Here is a 20476-nt window from a genome sequence, read left to right as displayed (position 1 = left end):
CAGTATTTTCAAGATGAAAATACTTTTCAAAACATAATTTGCTCTTACATAAATGTGTTTGTGCCGACACACACACATAAGAAGTGCACACACAGTGCCTCCATAGTGGTCTTGATACAAATAATTAATAATTTATTTTACACACAGGCATGAAATCACTTAGAAATGCTGCAAAATTTCTCGAGGAAAAGTGGCTCTTTTAAGTTAAGAGACTCTTCCTGAAATTGCCTTCATATTCAACTATTTCCAATAGCTGTCAACAAAATCTTTGTCCTGCTGAATGTCAGTGTCAGGATTTTACTTATTCTTTATCTGATTTTCCTGAGGAACTCTGAAGCCATTTGTCCATTTAAGACAAACATGATGGACTGATTATGTAATATTAAAGATCTATGGATTCTAAAGGTTTTGTGAATATCACTGATTGATCACAAACAAAAACTCAAATGATGCCTGGGATCAAGTCAGCATATCTGCCTGGTCAAACAACACACACATCACATGCAGCTACAGCGTGTGCCACCTCCTGCAGAGTATGCAGTATGGAGTAAATCCGTTGGAAATTTGCCTTCATTTGTCAAACAACCTGCTCCAGCTGTAATGAGCAACAGTTTTCTCAGTACACAAGAATAATGTATACTTTCTGTACTAGCATGAATCATGTGTATTTTGTATCCCTCTGTCCCCTGTGACTTAGATAACCGAGCAGTGAAACAAGCTTGTCCCAGTCCAAAAAGATTCCCGAAGTAAAATTCTAATCCATATCAAAGGAAGGTGAGAATGTAGAAAGATAGGTATATCACTCAAATATTTCATTATTTAAGATCACTGTTGAACTGGTGTTTAATGCTACCTGTATTTATAAATTCTGATGATTTGGAAAAAAGTACCCTATCTCTTTGCTGAAATATTCTATTTCTTTGCTGAAGGGTCTTAAATGAGAAAAAATATGCATTACTTGCTCAAACATCAGTAATTCGATCCATACATATGCATATTCACAGGTTCCCTATTAACACACTGTTTCTCGCCCATTGCAAGAGTAGACAGAAGATATATGCAACAGATTTTCTTATATCATTAGCTTACTAACCACAGTTACAGTTAGTGCATTACCTTTAGTAATGCTCAAGCCCTTAATCTGACAGGCAAATGTGATGAGTGTACAAGAGAAGAAAAACAGACACTTTTACTCAAAAATAAGTTGCCTTTCATACTTCTTCTCCTTTCTGCTGCAGTGGAAAAATATGCCTGTTGATTCTAAAGAAAACAAAATATCCAAAAGGTGGGAGCTGCATCAATTTTCCCTTTTTCCACTTGCCTATTTTTGAATGTCAGAGTCTGTGCTCAGACAACAGTATATTTTATTTTATTTAGTGCATTTATTTCTGTTTTCCTAACCAAAAATCTGGCATCTACTTGAAATTTCCTACAGTAGTAAGCAAATAGCATCAAATATTTTAACCAACCAACCAACCAACCAACCAACAAAAAAAAAAAAAAAAAAAGACACTTATTACTATATCAAATTAGTATTGCTCTGAAAAAATCTTGATGTCCTCATAAGTTACAATCCAAATCCTGCATTCTTCATCGTGTAGTTCATTTTTGTCCTCTAGTGAAAATCCTCTTGCCTGATGGACACTATTTTATTCATTTGAACTGAAGCCACTTTCAGTCTATTTCTAAATGTAATGTGAGGTTTCCCAGAGAACTCTACAGGTGTATGCACAAGGATAAAAGCAGAAATTCACAAGGATGAGCACAAATGCCTCATTACGTAAGTAGCATAGATATCTGAAGTGCAATGAGATCCAGGTTTTCTACTTCCACATCCCCACAGAGTACGTATGTTATCTTTATGAGTTACTTGAACTTCTGTACAGAAATGAGAATCCTAATGTGACCCATGAGGCCAGGTCTCCCAGACAGCAACATAATGCAGTGTTCCTGCATCACAAGAACTAGTTCTATTCCTTAGTTTTACTGCAATCACAACACATCCCAGGAGCTTAATAGCTGGAGATGTTCTTTTGCCAGTGCAACAATTGTGAAGCAAGGACCATATAAAACAACGCTTTTTAAAAAGGCCTTTAAAAAGAACTTACACATGACAGCATTCCTCATAATACTATATGAACATGAAAACATGTCTTATTTATATGATGTTTACATATACAACAACATGATTAACTGCAAACTTGTCTCTCATGTATAAGAGTGTGCACCTCCTACCATCATATCCTTTGGGGGATATATCCCTGGATTGCACCTTGGGAGCTATGGCTCTCTTGCCATAGGCATGGTTGTCATAACTGTTATATTCAAACGTAGTCTTAGAGTATTTCTCTAGTTCCTTGGCCAAGTTGGAGCGGGGTGTGGTGGTGGGGACATTGTTTCTGTAGCCATACTGAGGGATCTCCAATTGCTTAACAAAGCACATGGGCCTAGAAATTAAAGATATGTAAAGTTTGTTAGATGCAGTTCAGTTTACTGTGTTTGTGCATAATTTATAGTTCAGATTAGAAAATCTTAGTTATTTCTTGCACTCATGAGACAGCAATAGATTATTGCATTTGCTTTGTTTGGTTATTTTCAGCAGACAAACAATACATATTTTCTTGAACAAAGCCTAGACAAAATTAATTCTAATACAGCTAAATGTATTCTGTATCTAAAAGTATTTTAAAATTCTGTTTTAAAATACCCCAGGGTTCCACTTTCCCTTTGTAATTGTACCACATAGCAAACATTTTCTTTTTTGGGAGGTGAATCAAAAAAGGACAAGTGAACTGACAGAAGAAGTTTGAACAAATTCCTTCAAATGTCAAAAAAAAAAAAAAAAAAAGCATGGGAAGCTCGATTTAATTAATGGAGTTTCCTCTAAATCTTTTTCAACAGAGTTGCATGCTGTTCTCCTGTATGTTTTCCAAAGGAGTTAGTCTTGTTTCATCCTTCAGTATAGAGTTGATGCTGAGAAATACACAGGATACTCTCACTATTTCTGTGGGCTTCCAGCTGCCTCACGTGTCCTGCTCACCCTTAAATGCAGGGTTCGGGCAGGAGCTGCAAGTCTTGCTACACAAATATCTCAAGCAAAGTTATCTGAGTGAATACAGAATAAACGTATATCAGCTAAATATCTCTCTCCTTTAGGATCAGAGAAGATAGTCAGGAAAAGTCCCAACTGATCTCTTTCAGGCCCTTGAAGAAAGTTTGAAATCTCAGTGAAGGAATGCTGTAGTGAACTTCTCCACTGTCACACGGTCTTCTGCATGTGGACACAGAACTCATTAGCTTTCATTGTATAAGGCAAGGTCAGATCCTGCAAACCCTTCCTACACAAGAAAGTGTTATATAAATGGGTTATAGGAAGCAGATTCTATGCAGTGATGCTTGCCTACCCACTGCATTTAGCAGGAGGTAAAGATGATGAACAGTACACCTTAGGTGCTTCTGCTGGAATCAAGAATCATACTGTCAACTTTTTTTTTTTTTTTTCTCTCCTTTTTTTTTTTTCTTTACTGCATTTACAACCAGTGGAAATAGAAGGAACAGTTGTAAGATCATAAACTCAGTCAAGACCAGAGGAGGGTTGGCAAAATGGAATGTGTTATCTATTAAGAATTAGGTTTTGAATATTATGTGTTATCTGAACCAATTCATTTTTATATAATTTAGGATATTTATGTAAAGAACACCCAAAAAAAATCACATTAGTCATACTATTTCCTTTGATTTATGTTTGCTCACTTCTTTGGATATTTCTTCCTCCAAAGCACAGTGCGAGCATTAACACAATGAGCTTATATGAATATTATTTTGATTCTACCTCAAGACAATCCACGTTCAGCTAACATAAAATGTAGTTCAATTCTTGTATATTCAGTGTAAATCCAAAATTTCTGTGGAACAGAGGTCTTATGAATTTGATTTCTCTTCAAGAAATTCTAAATGAAAGTGGGATGGAAACTGGGATGAAGACAAATATTCAAGACTTAGTCTCGGAACATCCCTGTCTCCCTATTAGTTGCCTGCATGTAAATATCATAATTAACTCCCAAGTTCTTCCTCTCAAAGACTTCAGTGGCTTAAAGGTAGAAGGGAAGTAGGAGATAAAATGAAAGCATTATCTGAATTGCTGACAAAATGTGAAACACAGGGCAGACTCACAAGCAACATTAAGACTGCAGTGCAATTTCCTAGGGAGTTTTCCAGCAAACTGGATGCTGCTTTTGAGCAGTTGCCTTCTTTGTATGGCATCCCCAATGAACAGTGATAAAAACCACTGTATTTTTTTATTTGCTTTTTTCCACCAATGAGAAACTGTGCTATTCTCACATAAGCTCTTGTTTATTAATAGGCTTTAAGAATCATTCTCTAAGAAAATTGTCTGGGATGCTACATGAAAAGTAGAATAATCTGAATTGGGGGTAGTTAAGAAAAAAATAAAAAAATAAAAAAAAAAAATCCAAGGAAAGAAGTCAATAGGCCCAAGAAAAAAAATCCACAGATGTGAGCAATAAATCTGTGTTCTTAGTTCTGTCCAAACGGTGGTGTTGTTGTTGCTGTTTTTAAATATTATGCCTAGATGAAGCTTTAGAGAATATGCAAAGAATAATCTTGATAATACAAAATTTCATTTTAAGCAACCCTATCAGATTTCAAATCTAGAAGATAATCCAATACTAAGAAATGAATGGGATAAATAGGAAATGCTGGGAAGTAAAGCTATGGCAGTTCCTCCATGCTCCTCCTGACAGCTGTGAGGGATGTACCTATCCCAGCCCACAAATACCGCAGTATCCACTGAGAAATTCTGCAGCTCTTGGGGCATCATCAGTACAAGGCTGGAATAATCATGCAGAAGTCTAGTTCTTTCACATGTATCCTTCACACTTCAGCTCCTTAGAAACAGTATTTTTTCCACCCATATATCTCAAAAGAGGAGACATTAGTGGAAAGCTAGTTATAGCTTTGGATTAATAAAGAATATACGGATGAAGAGAAGGAGTATAATTATGTCAAAGTGGTTCAAGATCACATAAAATTTAGCACAAATTTTCTTTCTTTCCATCCTTCCTGGAGGTGAGTAGAGGAACAAAGAACTACACCTGACTTTATTTTGGGATCTAAGCTGTATTCATCATTTTTCCAAGTGTTCTGTTAAAAAGGTCTGCAACCATTTTGGTAATGCAAATAGGGCTTCTGGTTTAATTTAAACTGATATTTACTAGTAAAAGCCTGCTGAAAAAACCAAGACTTACCGGTAAATATTAGTTTATTCCCAAAAGATACCAACTTTTTTCACACTGTTCTTAGACTTTGCACTCCAGCAGTCATCTTTACACCAAACAATGCCTAAGACAAAAATGAGCTTTTCAGCTTTACATGTATTTGCCAAAATAATTACCAACCCTCCCCCATGTAAATTGAGTGGGAAACATACTCTGTGAGAATTGGATCCAGAAGCCCTAATTCTAACTCTTCTTTAAAGGAGATATATATGTATATACAATGTATATAAATATAAATTCTCAGATTAGGTGAATGTGTGATGAATTCTGCATATAATAAGTATTATAGTGATTTCTAATACCTTAAAACCCGATCTGATGCCTGGTTTGATTTTGACACATCACAGTTCTGATGCTTCTCTTGAGCTTTAGCCAGTTTCTCTGCTGCAGCAATAGGACATCCAGAGAGGCTGCAATTACAGAAAGGAAATTTAATTTTCTTGTCCTGCGTAGTTTCACATTATAGCACTGATCCAATTACTCCTTCTCCTCCTTAGCGTGTATCAGGATGAATCTGAAGGAAAAGACTTTCCAAAAGCTTTTTGGTCATGTGGATTTTCTATAGACTTCCTTTCTTCTGTTTTCAAAGTTACATGGCAGATCTTAGAACTGTTCTTCTCTGATTGTATGTGGGTAGATTATTTATGAATGTCACCCAGTGAACATACCAGTAAAAGAGGAGAATAACCTGGGATCTATTGTGCAGCTCTGTTAGCAGACTTGTAACCTTTATGAATCTACAAATGTTGTCAATGAAATGGCTTTTAAGGATGATTAAATACCATGTAGGCCAAATTTTGCACTGCTTCACACTTTATTCACCTTCATCAAAAGCAAGTTATATAAATGAGTGCAAAATTTGGTCTAAGGTATCTAAATCTATATCTCAGATATGTTACGCCTAGTGATTTTTCATGAAATTCAAGCACTAAGGTATGTTTTCTAATAATAGATGATACAACTTGAAAGGAAATTCTGCACTTGAAATTCAATTAAATTTGAAAATGCTGAACTACTATTGCAGTGACTAAAATAAGCCTTTAAAAAAAAAAAAAAATCAGTAAAAAATAAGTATCTGATGCCAGCAGATGGTGCTCTTAGTGAAGCTGTAAAAACCTGTGACCTGACAATGGAGGGGATCCTTTCCTTGTCATGGTCTATTGCGTGTTTATGCGACTGCAGTTCTCTGTGTTCTCCACAGGAAAAGAAAATGAAAGGCAAATCAGTGCATTCCCAGATGTTCCCTTCTCTACAGGGAAAAAAATAAATAAATAAAATAGCAAAGCAGAGCAAAATGCCCCAAAAGCTGCAGAAGGAGGTGAGCACAGACTGCAGACTGCTCCTTTCAGCCCTTCTTCAGTTTCCTACCTCTGCAGAGGGTCGAGGGGGCTCTGGAGTCATGTCAGAGGGCAGCTGCTCTCTATTGACATGCTCTTTTCAGACACCTCTAATAATCTAGTAGATATTCAACCAGAAGTGAATACTGCTTCAAGCAGTAGTAAATCCCATGATGCCTTCTCAGAGATTTTTGCCGCATCTAACAGCAGCACCACTACAGAGAAGAAATTGTACAGGCTGAGGTACCCACAAGAGTCTTCCAGGAGGCATGCAGTAAATACACGGGGCTCCAGTAAGGCAGAGCTTGACAAGACTGCGCATTCAGTACCTGTGTAGTCCCTTACGCATTGATGCTACAGTTAACAGTAAAAAAGGAACTAAATAGGAACCTTGCATTCTTATACCCTCCACTCTTATTTCCTATTCTTTTTTAACTATAAAGAAATAAGCAAGATCTTGTATTTTGTGAGAATACTGTGATCTACTAAAAGTTGCAGAAATATTTTGATAATTTTGTTATTTGTCTAAAAAAAATTAAAAGGAAATTGCATCCCTTCTGTAAGATTCTGCTAGTAATTTTCGGAAACTACAGAAAAGTTACCTTTTTTCTTGATCTCCTTTTGACTTTTTTTATTGAACATTTTTATCTTCTAATTTTTTTAATGTAGTGAGACATTTTCATAATCTTTCTTAGTTGTGAATGAGGACTACAGGGTCAAAAGTACATTTTTAGTAGAAAAGTTATCTCTAACAATGTTTGTGTACCTAAAATGCTGTTTCCCATGTATAAAAAAATAATCATTTTTAGAAGTAGAGTGGAGTTTTTCATGCAATATAATCTCTGAAGAGAGTGAAGACAAGAACTCTGCCCTAGTCTTGATGATGTTGGCAGATCCTTCAGTCTCCTTGTGACATGCCCGTAAGGGAGTCATACTCATTTTGCATCATTGCTAATACCAAAACAGAAAGGAGAAAAAAAAACCAAACCCAAACAAACAAAAACAACAACAACAACAAAAAAAAACACCCCAAAAGCTAAGGATGCTTGAAATGTGTTCTGCAGATCAATTCATCCATTCTGAGGCAAATGCACATTTATCCTCCTCAGAAAACATATGAAAAAATATAACTCTTTAAAGCAGATAAAGCACATGATGCACCATCTGTCAATCTTAGAAACAACACAACAGAACACACATTCACACTCCCCCCCTGCCATGGACAGCTAGAAGGGCTGCAGTTTGGAGGCACTGTTCCCTCTAGTTTGGTGTCCAGTGATGGCATCCTTACCTTCGGTGGGAATTCCTGTTGCTATTTACGTGGCCCCGGCCTGTGCAGCCTGGTGTAGGACACTTAAGAACATTTTCATGCATGGCAAGAACTTGACAAGGAGAGTAAGAGAAAACAGCAGAGTATGAAAACAAGAAAAAAAAATCAAATCCCAGTATATATGAAACCATTTTAAAACAAAGCAGGATTCATTAACAACCAGCATTCCTCAAAATACAAATGACACACATAGCCAATAAAGCCTGATGAGGGAAGTAAGTACTGTGACCCTATACTCTAACACAGGGCAACAGTGAAAGTTATGAAGGCTACAGAACCTGTAATCAAATGTGTCTCTAGTGCAACAATGAAGCACAAGACTTCCCACATCCTCATACAAAAACACTGAGCAAAGATCTGCTCAACAGCGAACAGCGAGCTAGCAACAGTCCACTAAAAAGTTATGGACTACAAAAATTCTTCCAGAAAATGTATGTACTCAGAATATATGACTTTACGCACACAGTATCAAGCTCGAGAATGAAAATCTGCTCTCAAGTTATACTGGTGGAACACTGGATTGCTTGAAATGCGCCTCAATGCAACACTGATTAGAATTTGATACTAACTACAGGACAACCCAATTGATGTGGGGCCCAGTTCTGCCCACATCCACATAGCTATGTCTATTTGATGAGAAGAATTGGCCCTTTCAGATTTTAACTTGTATTTTTCACAGACATGAAAACTGCAAGTGATAGAATTTTTGTTAAAAAAGACTAAAAATTAAAAATAAGCAGTTAAAAAATTGAGGGAGGGTGGAAAAAAAGAAAAAAAAAAGCAACTAATAATAATAATAATAATAACAGAAAAAAAAGAAAAACCAACAACAACCCAACCTTTGTACAAAAAGAAACAAGTGGAACAAGCTTAAGCTAGTAAACAGGTTTACATCTGCTTCCATTGCAAACTAGATGGAAAATTAACTCCTACAGCTGCTTAGAGCAGGTCTTTTCTGAATCAAAACTCAAGCTAAGGAATTCCAAATTATCACAAGTTTTTTTGTTACATGAGACAGTTCCATGTTAGGTGAGACGTATCTGAATCCACATCTCAGAGCTGGATGACAATATATCACTCTATGGAAAGAGGCTATCCAACACCTGCAAATTCCTTGTTTTCTCATTCAAGCACTATTCTGGAAATCTGCATTTAGTTCTCACTCAAAAAAAAAGTTCTAACAGAATCAATAAATTCTTTGACTAAAAAATGGAATAAATACTGTTTAAAGAACTGAAAATTTAAACCACATATACTGATTAAATGATAACCATCATCATCATCCCATCATCAGTGTACTAAAACATGTATAGATGCAGTTTTACTCTGAAATTCCTACTATTTAAGGCTGTTCTTGAAACATGCTTCACAAGGCCAACATCACAGGAAAAAAACAAAAGGATGAGCTCACCTTTTCCATTTTAGTAGGTACAAGAGCATGCAAACAGTTTAAAGCTATATTCTTCTTTGATTTGCATAGTCTTCTACAGAGCTTTTTATTTACCATTTATAAAAATGAGAGAACTTTGAGCAGCTGAGAGAACACTTGTGTTGCAGGAACTTACAGGGTCTTACAAAGTGAAGAATAAATCTATCTGATCTACTGCGTTCAGAGATCAACCAAGATGCAGCAAAGTTTCCTAAAGCACTTCCTCATTATTTCTGGAAGAAACTACTATGAAAGAGAAGACTTCTTATTTCTGCTTCTCTTGGTGTGCTGATCTATTTCCACTTTCCTGTCCTTCAGCATTTAGTTTCCCTGGGAAATTGGAGATCATTGCAATCCTGTCTTTAATGCTTCCTTTTGCCTCTTAAAACTCCGTAGAAGTAAGTGCCAATGGACAGGGATTTTAGGCCCATAGGATTCAACAGAGTAACTCCATTTTGAAATTGGACCTTAGCAAGACACCTGCCTGGGGTATAGCAGCATAGAGCAATTATCATCAAGAGAACTATGCCATTTCTACCAATCAAGGAGGTGAATTCCAAAAATGGAGCCCTATGCCTTATGTTATATCTATGTCTAGACAGGTGAACTTCCTTTGCACAGAATCCACTGACATGACAGGAAATTCCATCCATGTAACTGACAGGGAAATATTGCTCAAAATCCTGAGTTTTATAACTGCATATATAGCCAAATTGTTATTTTTAATAATATCTATTAGTTTAAGACAAATTATGTTTAAGATGCAACAATAACAGAGGAAAGGGGTGCCAAGTTTTTCAAATAAAATTATTCCTGTACAAGACAAGAGACAGCTGATATGACATTAGCACGCAGAAGTAAAAGCAGTGCACATCTTCATGAAACCTTTTTGTCTGTTGACTAAATAAATCTACATGAATAACCTAGCATTATTAAAATCAAAGAATACAGCTTTAAAAGTTGTTGTTTTAGTGTAAAAGTTAGTAGAGAATGGAAACGATGGAATAAAGGAAAAAATTGTTACACAGAACAGTTGACTAAGTTGAGACAAACCATACTGAAAAATAAAATTAACTTTGAAAATAAAAAGTTTTAACAGCATGCTAGAAAAATCCTTGTAGTTTTATCCCCAGTTTCCATGAAACAATGTGAACTTACTTTCTGGAGGGACCCTATCTTTGTGTGGGCATCCTGACAAACTGCGGTGATGGGGGTAAAGCCCCGTTACATGGCCAGTTCCATCACACCCAGGGGTAGGACATTTGCTCTCTTTCTTTTCTGTTCTTGAGGGATCTATAATTTACAACAAATGTGTCAAGTGAATGATGCTTTCCACATTTCTGTAAGAAGGTTCATTTAATCATGTCATTTACTCTTTGGTAAATGTTCATAAGAAAACTAGAAGAAAAAAAAAAGAAACCACTACTGCTTAACACAGTTCTGGAACTTTTATCCCATTATATCATTTTCAGACTGCAGAGTCCTATGATCACAGCAATAACCATTCAGAGTGATTGCAAAGTGACCTTTTTATAGCAAAGCCATACCACTGTCAATCAATGTTCTGCTGGCAAGCATCAGCTCAAGGGTGTAAGGTCATTTGGAAACTGTTTAGTTGGAGTTTCCCATCTTTACATTCTTACTTGCCTGATATATTGAAGTCTACAAACATACTGTCATAGAAGTTCAATTCCTGACAGTAGCAAACCCAGCTCTTTAGCATAATGATTCAAAGATTCTGCACTCTGAGCAGTTTACTCTATTTTCTTTAAATTCCTTATAAAGCAGTATAAATTAGGTACATAATCCTTTCTCTTCAATAAATTAAGATGGGGTAAATGTTGTAATCAGACTTACAAAACACAGTATTTGCTGTGGAAATTTGGGCCACAACAAAAATGCATGTATGCTGCTTGAATATTCATAACTTTAAAAGGTTAACGATCTTTTAGAATGTTGTTGGATCTTCTGTCTACAAATCAATGAGAAGTCTGAAGAGACTTTTTTTCAGAAAGATAAAGTTTTCTGCCAAGTAGTGGAACTGGTGGTGAAATTAATCCTGAACTAGAATGTGTTCGCATACTTCATCAGCTGGTTTCCTTTTACAGAACATCTGTAAATAACATTACTAGCCTTCCTGCCCAGCACATGATACATATCATATCACATTGTCTTGACCACAGTAGTCAAACTTTGAGACTAGTACAAATGTTTACATTAGTATTGAAGGAATAGAATTCAGAATACTCTCACTGCTACCATTTTGGGTCAAAGTAAACTGATATTCCCTTTCTTTTCCTTTTTTTTCTTTTTTTTTTTTTTTCTGTTCAGCATCCTTTCAATACCCAGTCAGAGTTATCCTCATTTAAGTATATTTTCCTGTTCTCATCATTGCTCTGCTTCAGGATTTATGCTTTCTCCTCTGGAAAAGAAAATTTTGCTATGCATTTTCCACAGGATCTTTCTTATGTTAAATGCCATCCCAGCTTTAACAAATGCAACCCTCAGTGCAATTAGATTAGTGGCAATTTCAATATTAGCAGATCTTCACACACAATCCATTTTTTAAAGCTTTAGAATCCAGAGCTCATATTCAGTTGTGGACTTATTTTTCCTTGATTTCCCTCTGGTAGTTTTGTGTAAATAAACTCTTACATTCCACGTCCTTCAGAAACGCCTGCATTTTAGTGAAATACTTTAGTTCACTGTAAGTGACTCTCCATGTCTTAAATACATTCTTCCATTTTAATACAACATTTAAAACTTAACTTTTGCAAATGGAATCCCTAACTGCGAAAGTTTTATTTTACTTAGCCTGTATGTTGACTGTAAAATACAGTTCTTTGCTTTACTCTCTTTAATAATAAACGTACATACAAATCCATCTTCAAAGTGCAATAGAGTTATCACAACACTCCTGAAAATACCATAATCTAATACTTAAGGAAACTGAGATCAAAAAATTAAAACCAAGGCCACAGAAGGAGTGAATGTCAAAGGAGGGATTAGAGGTCTTTCCAAATAGGCCTGTGCTGAGACCACTAGAACATCAAGCCCACAGCTACATACATACACAATTCTAAGCAACTCTTCATGTCAAGAACTTTGGAATGCATAAAACTATTAGATATATGAAAAGGTAACATAAATGAAATACAAATTATATAAATATAACAATATTTGAGGACTGTAAAAAATGTAGATGATTAATAGACCATAACGGCTTTTTATAGATTTTAATCTAGAGGAACTTTAGCTACTTCATGTTGCCAGAGCTCCACAGAGGTTAATGAAGATATTCTAATTTGGAGCAACTGAGGATCCTGACACTTAAATCTTAAAGCATCAAGACAATTCTTTACTGTATTCAAGACTATGCTGGAAAGGTATAGTACATATCAGATACTTAGGAGCCTTTATGGTCTAATGAGTCAGAAAAGATGCTGTATACTCTTCATAATTGTTTCAAAACTCACATAAAATTTCCCATTGCTTTTAATGGAAGACATCTGACTAAACTTTCCATAACTTTTTACAGAACACTAGATACTCTTTTGCAAATCCTTCATTGCCAAAGGGGAGAAATATTGCATACTCTTATTTAATTCTGCAACATTTCTTCAGTCCATGTCACAATAGCTATATAACCACAGTGATCACCTAGTTTCAACCCCCCTGCTATGTGCAGCGTTGCCAACCACTAGACCTATTGCCTAAATGATGGTTGTTAGAGCACTCAAAAGGTGTTTAAATACACAAATTTTCAGACAAAAGCTCTAAACAGCAAGGAAAAAATAGTTAGTGGTACCTTAATGGTTCAAGACAGAAGCCTTGAAGTATTTCTCATTGCAAACCTGTGTACCCCAAAAGTTTCCACTTCATCATATCATTTCTCTCTGCGGATGTCTCTTTTAGGAGCATTTGGAAGATAATGTATCAGTTGAGAACAAGTGATATAAGCAACTGTCTAACTTAAAGCTTGCTTTCTCAACAACTACCTTTTTAACGTAAGGAAGGAATCAACTTTTTTTTTGTTACCTTAATTAAAGAAAGCATAGAACTATCCACTCCACAATGTTTCTCGGTCCAAACTTCCACAACATTCTTGGTCCAAATGACCACAACACATAGCACGGTCTTTTGGTTCCCTTGCTGGGGTTTGGACCTATTATCAATTCAGCCTACAGCTCTTAAAGGACAGGATGTTTCAAAGAAGCTCTAGAATTTAGAGAAATATTAAGTCCATGCTATTGCTACTGTCTTTTACTTATATTGTTTTAGGACTTATATTTTCTTTTGGGGGATAGCAGATCTATATGCATAAATGCATACAGTCTATGTCTATAAAGATTGGAAGGATTGAAAAACAGAAGAGTTAAAAAGCTCTTGAAAAATTAATAGTTTTTCCATTTTTTTCCGTAGTTTTATTACAGACACATATTCAAAGGGAAAAGGCACCTAACATATGTGACATATGTGAACAATATTTAGAATGACATCTAAATAGAAATGCAATAATACACTAAACTAAAGTTGTCTTTCCCAAATACCCAACATCACAATAGCCTTCATTAGACCATATATATATATATATATATATATATATATATATATATATATATATATATAGTCAAAGCCAACAACACTTCGCTATAATACATCTCACAAGAGTTTTTGATAATAGTAATTTCCATGCTTTTCTAAGAGACTGGACATTACTTTTCTTAAAAGTTTTGTAAAAAAATCAAAACCTTGCTTGGACCAAGATGTTTTCTGCCTACCTGAATGTCTCAGGCTGATATCAGTCTTTCAAAACAACGATTTATAAAAAAGTAGGAAAATGCTCAACATCTCAGTTCATTTTCAGAGATGAATCTATTATTATAATAACAAATACAAGATAAACCTAGTCCCTACTTAGCAGCTCCCAAGAAATAATAGCATGTCCTCAACTTCCACTAAAGTCAATGGGAATTAAAGGTGTTTGTTCACTTTCAGGAGGTATTGAATAATTTATACAACACAGCCCTGCAGTACAGATGTAGATATGTTAAAGAGGAATGTGGTAAAATAAACACACCATAACAAGGATAATCCCATAAATTAAAATGCATTCTAAAGTAAACCTTTAGTTTGCCTTTTTTGGTGTTTTCACTTTTTTTTTAAAAAGTTTTTTTTTTTTTTTTAAGTTTTTTTTTTTTTTTTTTTTTTTTTTTTTTTCTATGTGTATATATTGTGTGTGTGTTTGTATCTTTTATACTGAATTATGGTCAAGGCAGCACCTTAACTGTTTCCACAATGGAATGAAACCAGTGAAGTGGAATGCACATAAGAAATAAATTGCTATTGATCTCAGCCCAGGCCACACCATGCCTTGCATAGCAAATGGTTTCCATTACCTTACTATCTTAAGATAATTAATGTGCAGTCACTGCCCCTATCTTGTGTTATCGGTCATTCTGATACTGTTCAATTTCTATCAGGCAATTCTACATTTTAGATGGGAGAGGCTTCATCAATAACTGTCATTTGATGATAATTTTATAAATCACAATGCCACCTACCCAATCCAACCTGTAAAATATGCACTTCAAAGCTGATTGACTACCTGCTACATAAAACTCCACTCTCTCATGTTTTTAATAATCACTATAAAATATATTAAATATGAGAAAAATCTTTGCCTCTTTCAACATGATCTCTTGTTTATTTCCCCGAAAACTTATTTTTTCAGTTTAGCCAAATGGTGTTCACTGAAATACTGTGCATATTTCTAACATTGCAGAACGATTTTTTTTTTCATAGTCACAGCATGAAACTATTTTACAATCATGCCATACTACCACAATTTAAACAAATTTACCATTTTGTGGAATTAATAAATTCATTTCAGAATTCTATGCAAAACTTAACATGTTAGTTCATACTTTCTCATGACATAACATACGGTATATAGAAATATTACCTTTACCATAATATGGCTTTTTGACATGGCCGTCACTGGGTTTAGGCTTCCTGTCATCCCCAGAAAGTTGTCTTGGAGATTGTTCCTCAAATGATCTCATATTATCCCTCCTTCCAGCTTCCACTGCCATTTTTTCTCTCATGGCTTTTGCTCTCTCAGTTTCCAAAGCAATTGCTTTCTCAAGCAGCGTTAAGTTACCTTTTGTCATATCAAACACTTCTTCAGACCTATCTGAAGTAACAGAGGTGGTATCATCATCTCTTTCGTGACAACCATCCTCCTTTGCACAGCTAGAAAAAGTCCTAGATCTGGGGCTCAACTGTTCTTCAAGCCTCATTAGGTTCATCATATCAGAGTAATTCCGGTCTGGTGTTCTTCCTTGGAAGTCATCTTCTTGCCTGACATGCTGACGAGTGTTCATGTTTTGCTGTTGATTTCTTTCCTGTGGGTTTGTCTCACTGAGTTTCCTAGCCAGATCAAAACACTGGTTCCTTAAGCACTCCAAACTGCTGAGACACACCTCTTCATCACTCTCCTCCACCATTTTTTCCGTAAGTCCATTGTTCACAGGCTTCCCTAACATTACAAAGTTCATATTCCTATTATCTTGCTGTGAAGTATTGTCTGCATAATTTCTATCATTAATGTTTTCTGATAGCACTACACCGTGTCCTTGTGCTAGTAATTTAAGGGAGTCCACTGTTTCCCTAACAACATCACTGTCTAAGTCTAAACTCAGCTCGCTTTTCCGACCAATATTTTCATTTTTGTCACTATCATCTTCCAGACTATTAGATGTATTGCTGTTCATTTCTGATTCTGTCCTGGCTCTGTATGCTGCATCCTCAGCAATTTTGCCAAGATTTAACAATGACTTGGCCACCAGTTCATCGTAATTATCATACTCATCATTATTGTTATCGTCTTTTTCTGTGTCTTGCATTATTCGAGTATTGTGACAATTCATTTGATGGTCTTCTGCATAAAAAACAGAAACAAAGAAAGAAACAAAGAAAGAAAAAGGAAAAGAAAAGAAAAAAAGTGGCTACAATTGGAACTGTTGTTGCAATCACATGGACAGAAAACAAACTGCATGTCAGATATTGTTAATTACACAGCAATTCTATTCAACTAAGGCCCATGTGCAGTTAAGTTTTATTAAGTGAATTTCTCTATAGTCCATAGGGCTATTTCTGTTTTTCTGCTATTCATACAAATTTATTTCACAGTACTGATAAGATAAAAACAATCAAAGTGCTCACTACTACTATGATAAAATACTATGGCAAACAAAATTCAGCTTCTCTTTCTCATCTCTAATTTTAGTTTTATGGGGTTTACTGCAACCATATTACTAGTATAACGTAACTGCCTAGGTTTCAAATGTGTCTCACTCCTTTATATTCTGTAAATATGGTAAATGGGAAAGGAGTGAACACTACTGGTTTTATTCTCTTAATGATGAATAAAATTCACCAGAAGAGAAAAAAATATACACCAAACAGGAAACGGTTATTTTTTTAACATCATACACATCATTAACAGTAGAACCAATGACTACATGCTAAGATCAAAATAACATTTTACTTAGTGGATCCAAGAGCAGAAATCACAATCTATTAGTTTAATTACATCAACTGTGGAGAAGTACAAATTTTAAAAGAATTGTTATATGAATGGAAGATAGAAGTAACTATATGCATAATGCAATTTTAAGTTAATATGCTAGCCCAAATTATATGGTCATACATGTATGGTAGGGCTGCTATCTACTACCCTGTGCATTCTAACATAGAGGTGCAGAGGTGCATGTTTTTTACTTAGCTTTGATTTAGCAGCGGTTGTAAGGGGAATATGTATTAAGACTGAGCCAGTGTGAGGCCCTAAGGGTGAGATTCATTTCACCTAACTTTAGACATGAGTAAGGCAGGCATCGGTATCCCAGTAAGCTGCTCGATATTCCTGTCCTTGATCAGTAAAAGAGGCAGACACTATAAGGGTATAATCCACCTGATCTGGCTAAGGTATCTTCCTCAGAATTAAATGAATTACTTACTAAAAGTGCCTGTTTCTCTTCATTGACAACAAAGGGGCTCAGAGCAGATGCCTACCTTAAAGATATCTGTATTTGGTCAGATGAATATCATCCAGAGAGCACTTTCTGATATCTCATGTTCACTCAGAAGTTATGTTATTATTAGACCCGTTCTTAAAACAGATATACATTCACCATGGCTTACTAACAAATGTCTCATAAATTTTGTTGTTTATGATCAACTATCAAGCAATATTTAAATGTTTAGCATCACAAACTGAAAGGAAATTTCCTAAGTCTGTCATTATGTTGACGTGTTATGCCAGTTTTTCAATCTACTGCAAACTCAAAGAAATCAGTAGAGATCCAACAATTAAAACCTAGTCAAAAGCTAGTCCATCAACTTGCTAATATCATATTTTCTGCTCAGATGTATTTGCATCACTGGTGCACCTAAATATACAGCACTTTCTAAAGTGTGACTTTATGTTTTGGGCTAAGCAAAACAAAGTGGAAAAAGTTCAGCTAGTAGGTGGCTTGTATACTAACATTTTGATCACAGAAAAATGATTTTTTATAAAAGTAATTTTCAGGTCAGTGGACAAGAGAGTAAATCAGAGTTTTAAATACAAAGCTCAACAGCACAATAATTAATATTTCAGCCATAAGATAGTATTGCTTCTACACAGTGGTTAGGGATCCTGGGATGATAGTAGGCTGTAGTTAAGCAGCAGACCTGATAGATGACTAGGCTATGTCTAGGAAGTTACTATATATTCTGCATGGAAGTTACTATATATTACCTGTTACATTTCAATACAATGGGAGGCTAATTAGCAGAAAAGCGTATGATGTTGTTTTCACATAACAAGATGTTCTTAGTCAGCACTGAGTTGCCTATTTATCATTAAAGATGGTTTTATTCTAGTTGCCGTTACTCTCAAGATAATCATTATTCATATTCATGCTTCTGTCTACTAAAAATTACAAATATCAGTTTTTAATAGTAAGGGATGTCACTTATGCTTCCTATGTGAAAAAAATTCACCTTGAATGTCTGCACAGAAGTAGGTATTTAAGGATTACTGGATAATTAGTTTGCTTTATTGGAAAATCAAATTTTTCAATACACTAGTGATCATTTTCTAAAGCAAAATGTACGTACCCCATTTATTTAGATTTAAGACTAAAACCTACTGCCAAGAAGATTGTTATGTAGAAACTGCAGCATTTTTGGGGGTACTTCTTGTAGCTAGATGTGATTGGCAGTTAGATGTAGAAAAAGGACTATCAAAATAGTTAAAGAAGCAGTACCTTCAGGCTTAGTATGAAACACAGAGAAAAACTGATGAAATCAGTCCAAATTTAACTTAAATTCAGGATAATGAAATAAAGCACAGGGAAAAAATATGTTTTCAAAAGCCATCCAGAGAACTGTTCAGGAAAAAAGTGACTACTCTAGGCCAACTCCTAAAATGTAAAAAAATAAATAAATTTGAGGGTTTGTTTTCTACATAAAGGTTTTTGTGTTTGCTTTTACATGAGTAAGAGTCATGTAAATGATTATCAAGGGAGGAATGTGTTATAGCTTGCCTCCACAACAGTAAAAAGTCAAAATATGAGTCACATACTGTATGAATGAAGACATGTAAATTCCTTTTGAGTAGGTGAAGCTGGGTGAAAGCTGTAACTATAATATTTTTTATTCTGTTTGGTTATATCCTTTTCAGGGCTCCTGCCCGTTCAGTCCTAAAAAGAAGAAGAAAAAAAGGTGGTGGAGGAGAAAGGTGTAAAGCATGAATCCTGGATGAGAGAGGCAGGAAAACAATTTTAATTTAGATTCATTCCTCCTCTTTCAATTTTTGTCCTTTTCTTAGATCTGCTACTTTTTTTAACAACTATTTTTCACACATTTCTTATCACTATCCAACAAATACATTGTTTATGCATACTGTATCATCTCCTCAATAATAGTTTGTTGTATGCTGAACCTACCGACCTAGTCTAGTGAAGCATCCTTGTCACTTGTTTATTAAACTAAAAGTTTAAGTAATAAATTAGATTGTGTCTTAGTTCACTTCCACAAAATATGCCAGCCTCGCAGTTCTATGTGAACATATGTGTCTTTTATTCAGCTGAGTAAAATCTAATCTTGATTAGACTTCATGTTTCTATGCTTCCTTAGATTTAACCTGTAACTTCTACTAACCTTTACATGATGTTATTTAATAGCTTTTTTGTTAAATGACTGCAAAGTATGTAGGACTAAACAATCTAATCTATTCCTTACAGAACTTTTAGAACCACTGACTCAAATCACATTTTTTTTTATTTGGAGAAGCATCCGAGTGTCTAAAAAAGAAACAAGTCAGCTAATTAGATGAAGAGCCGCCAGTAAGATTTGGGGTTGCATGGAAAAGGAATACGCAACACAGTTTAAAACAAATATTAGATTATTTTAGCTCTCATTCCCAGAATACTATGACAATTTAGTAATTAGTGAATGCAAAATTTGTTTTGTTTATCCCCCAATAGATAAAACAAATGTCAGGCAAATTATGGTGAGGAATATGTGGAATAGGTTTAAGAGCTGGAAGCCTTCAGCCATCTGAACAAAAGTGCAGTCTTGTATGGCAGTAAAAAATAAAAATGTGGATAATTTGATTTCTTATTACACCTTTCATCCAAGGATCTCAAAGCACTTTACAAACATTATATTAAAAAGCCTCACAACACCCCTGTGAGGTAGGTATTTTAAGCCCATTGTACAGATGGGAAATTGAGGTACAAAGCAGGTAAGTGACTCTATGTCATACAAAGAGTCACTGGCAAATAAGGGCTGTAGCCTCTATATCTGTGCTACCTCCTTTTGTTTCTATCATTTATTTATGTGAAAAACTTGATGGAATAAATGGCTTGCTATGATTTTAGTGTAAGGAGGAATGCAAAATGGCACCTTCATTTTGAGTATGATAATATATAGCATTTAGTTTGAGAGATTCTGCAGAGAGAGGCAATGATACTTCAGTAATAATAGCAACCTATTGAAGACCAAAGACTTCTGAAACAAGAATTTCCAAATG

The 20476-nt window shown here is 35.1% G+C and overlaps 1 protein-coding gene across 26 annotated transcripts in view; it reads right to left on the bottom strand.

Annotated features, from left to right (window-relative positions):
• The window catches only part of MYT1L (myelin transcription factor 1 like), a 300542-nt gene that overhangs the window by 63636 nt on the left and 216430 nt on the right, over nt 1-20476 (bottom strand). For 17 of the 26 annotated variants that reach the window (XM_048936649.1, XM_048936655.1, XM_048936645.1 and 14 more), the window contains 5 exons: nt 15359-16336; nt 10552-10686; nt 7926-8016; nt 5600-5707; nt 2236-2447 (listed from right to left, as the gene is read on the bottom strand). In XM_048936649.1, the coding sequence (XP_048792606.1) occupies nt 2236-2447; nt 5600-5707; nt 7926-8016; nt 10552-10686; nt 15359-16336 (1524 nt within the window). The remainder of the gene's footprint in view (nt 1-2235; nt 2448-5599; nt 5708-7925; nt 8017-10551; nt 10687-15358; nt 16337-20476) is intronic. The other 9 variants (XM_048936660.1, XM_048936673.1, XM_048936663.1 and 6 more) reach the window with 4 other exon arrangements.

The sequence above is a fragment of the Lagopus muta genome, chromosome 2 (genome assembly GCF_023343835.1).
Source record: "Lagopus muta isolate bLagMut1 chromosome 2, bLagMut1 primary, whole genome shotgun sequence".
Taxonomy (NCBI): Eukaryota; Metazoa; Chordata; class Aves; order Galliformes; family Phasianidae; genus Lagopus; species Lagopus muta.
This window is presented reverse-complemented; position numbering and strand designations above follow the sequence as displayed.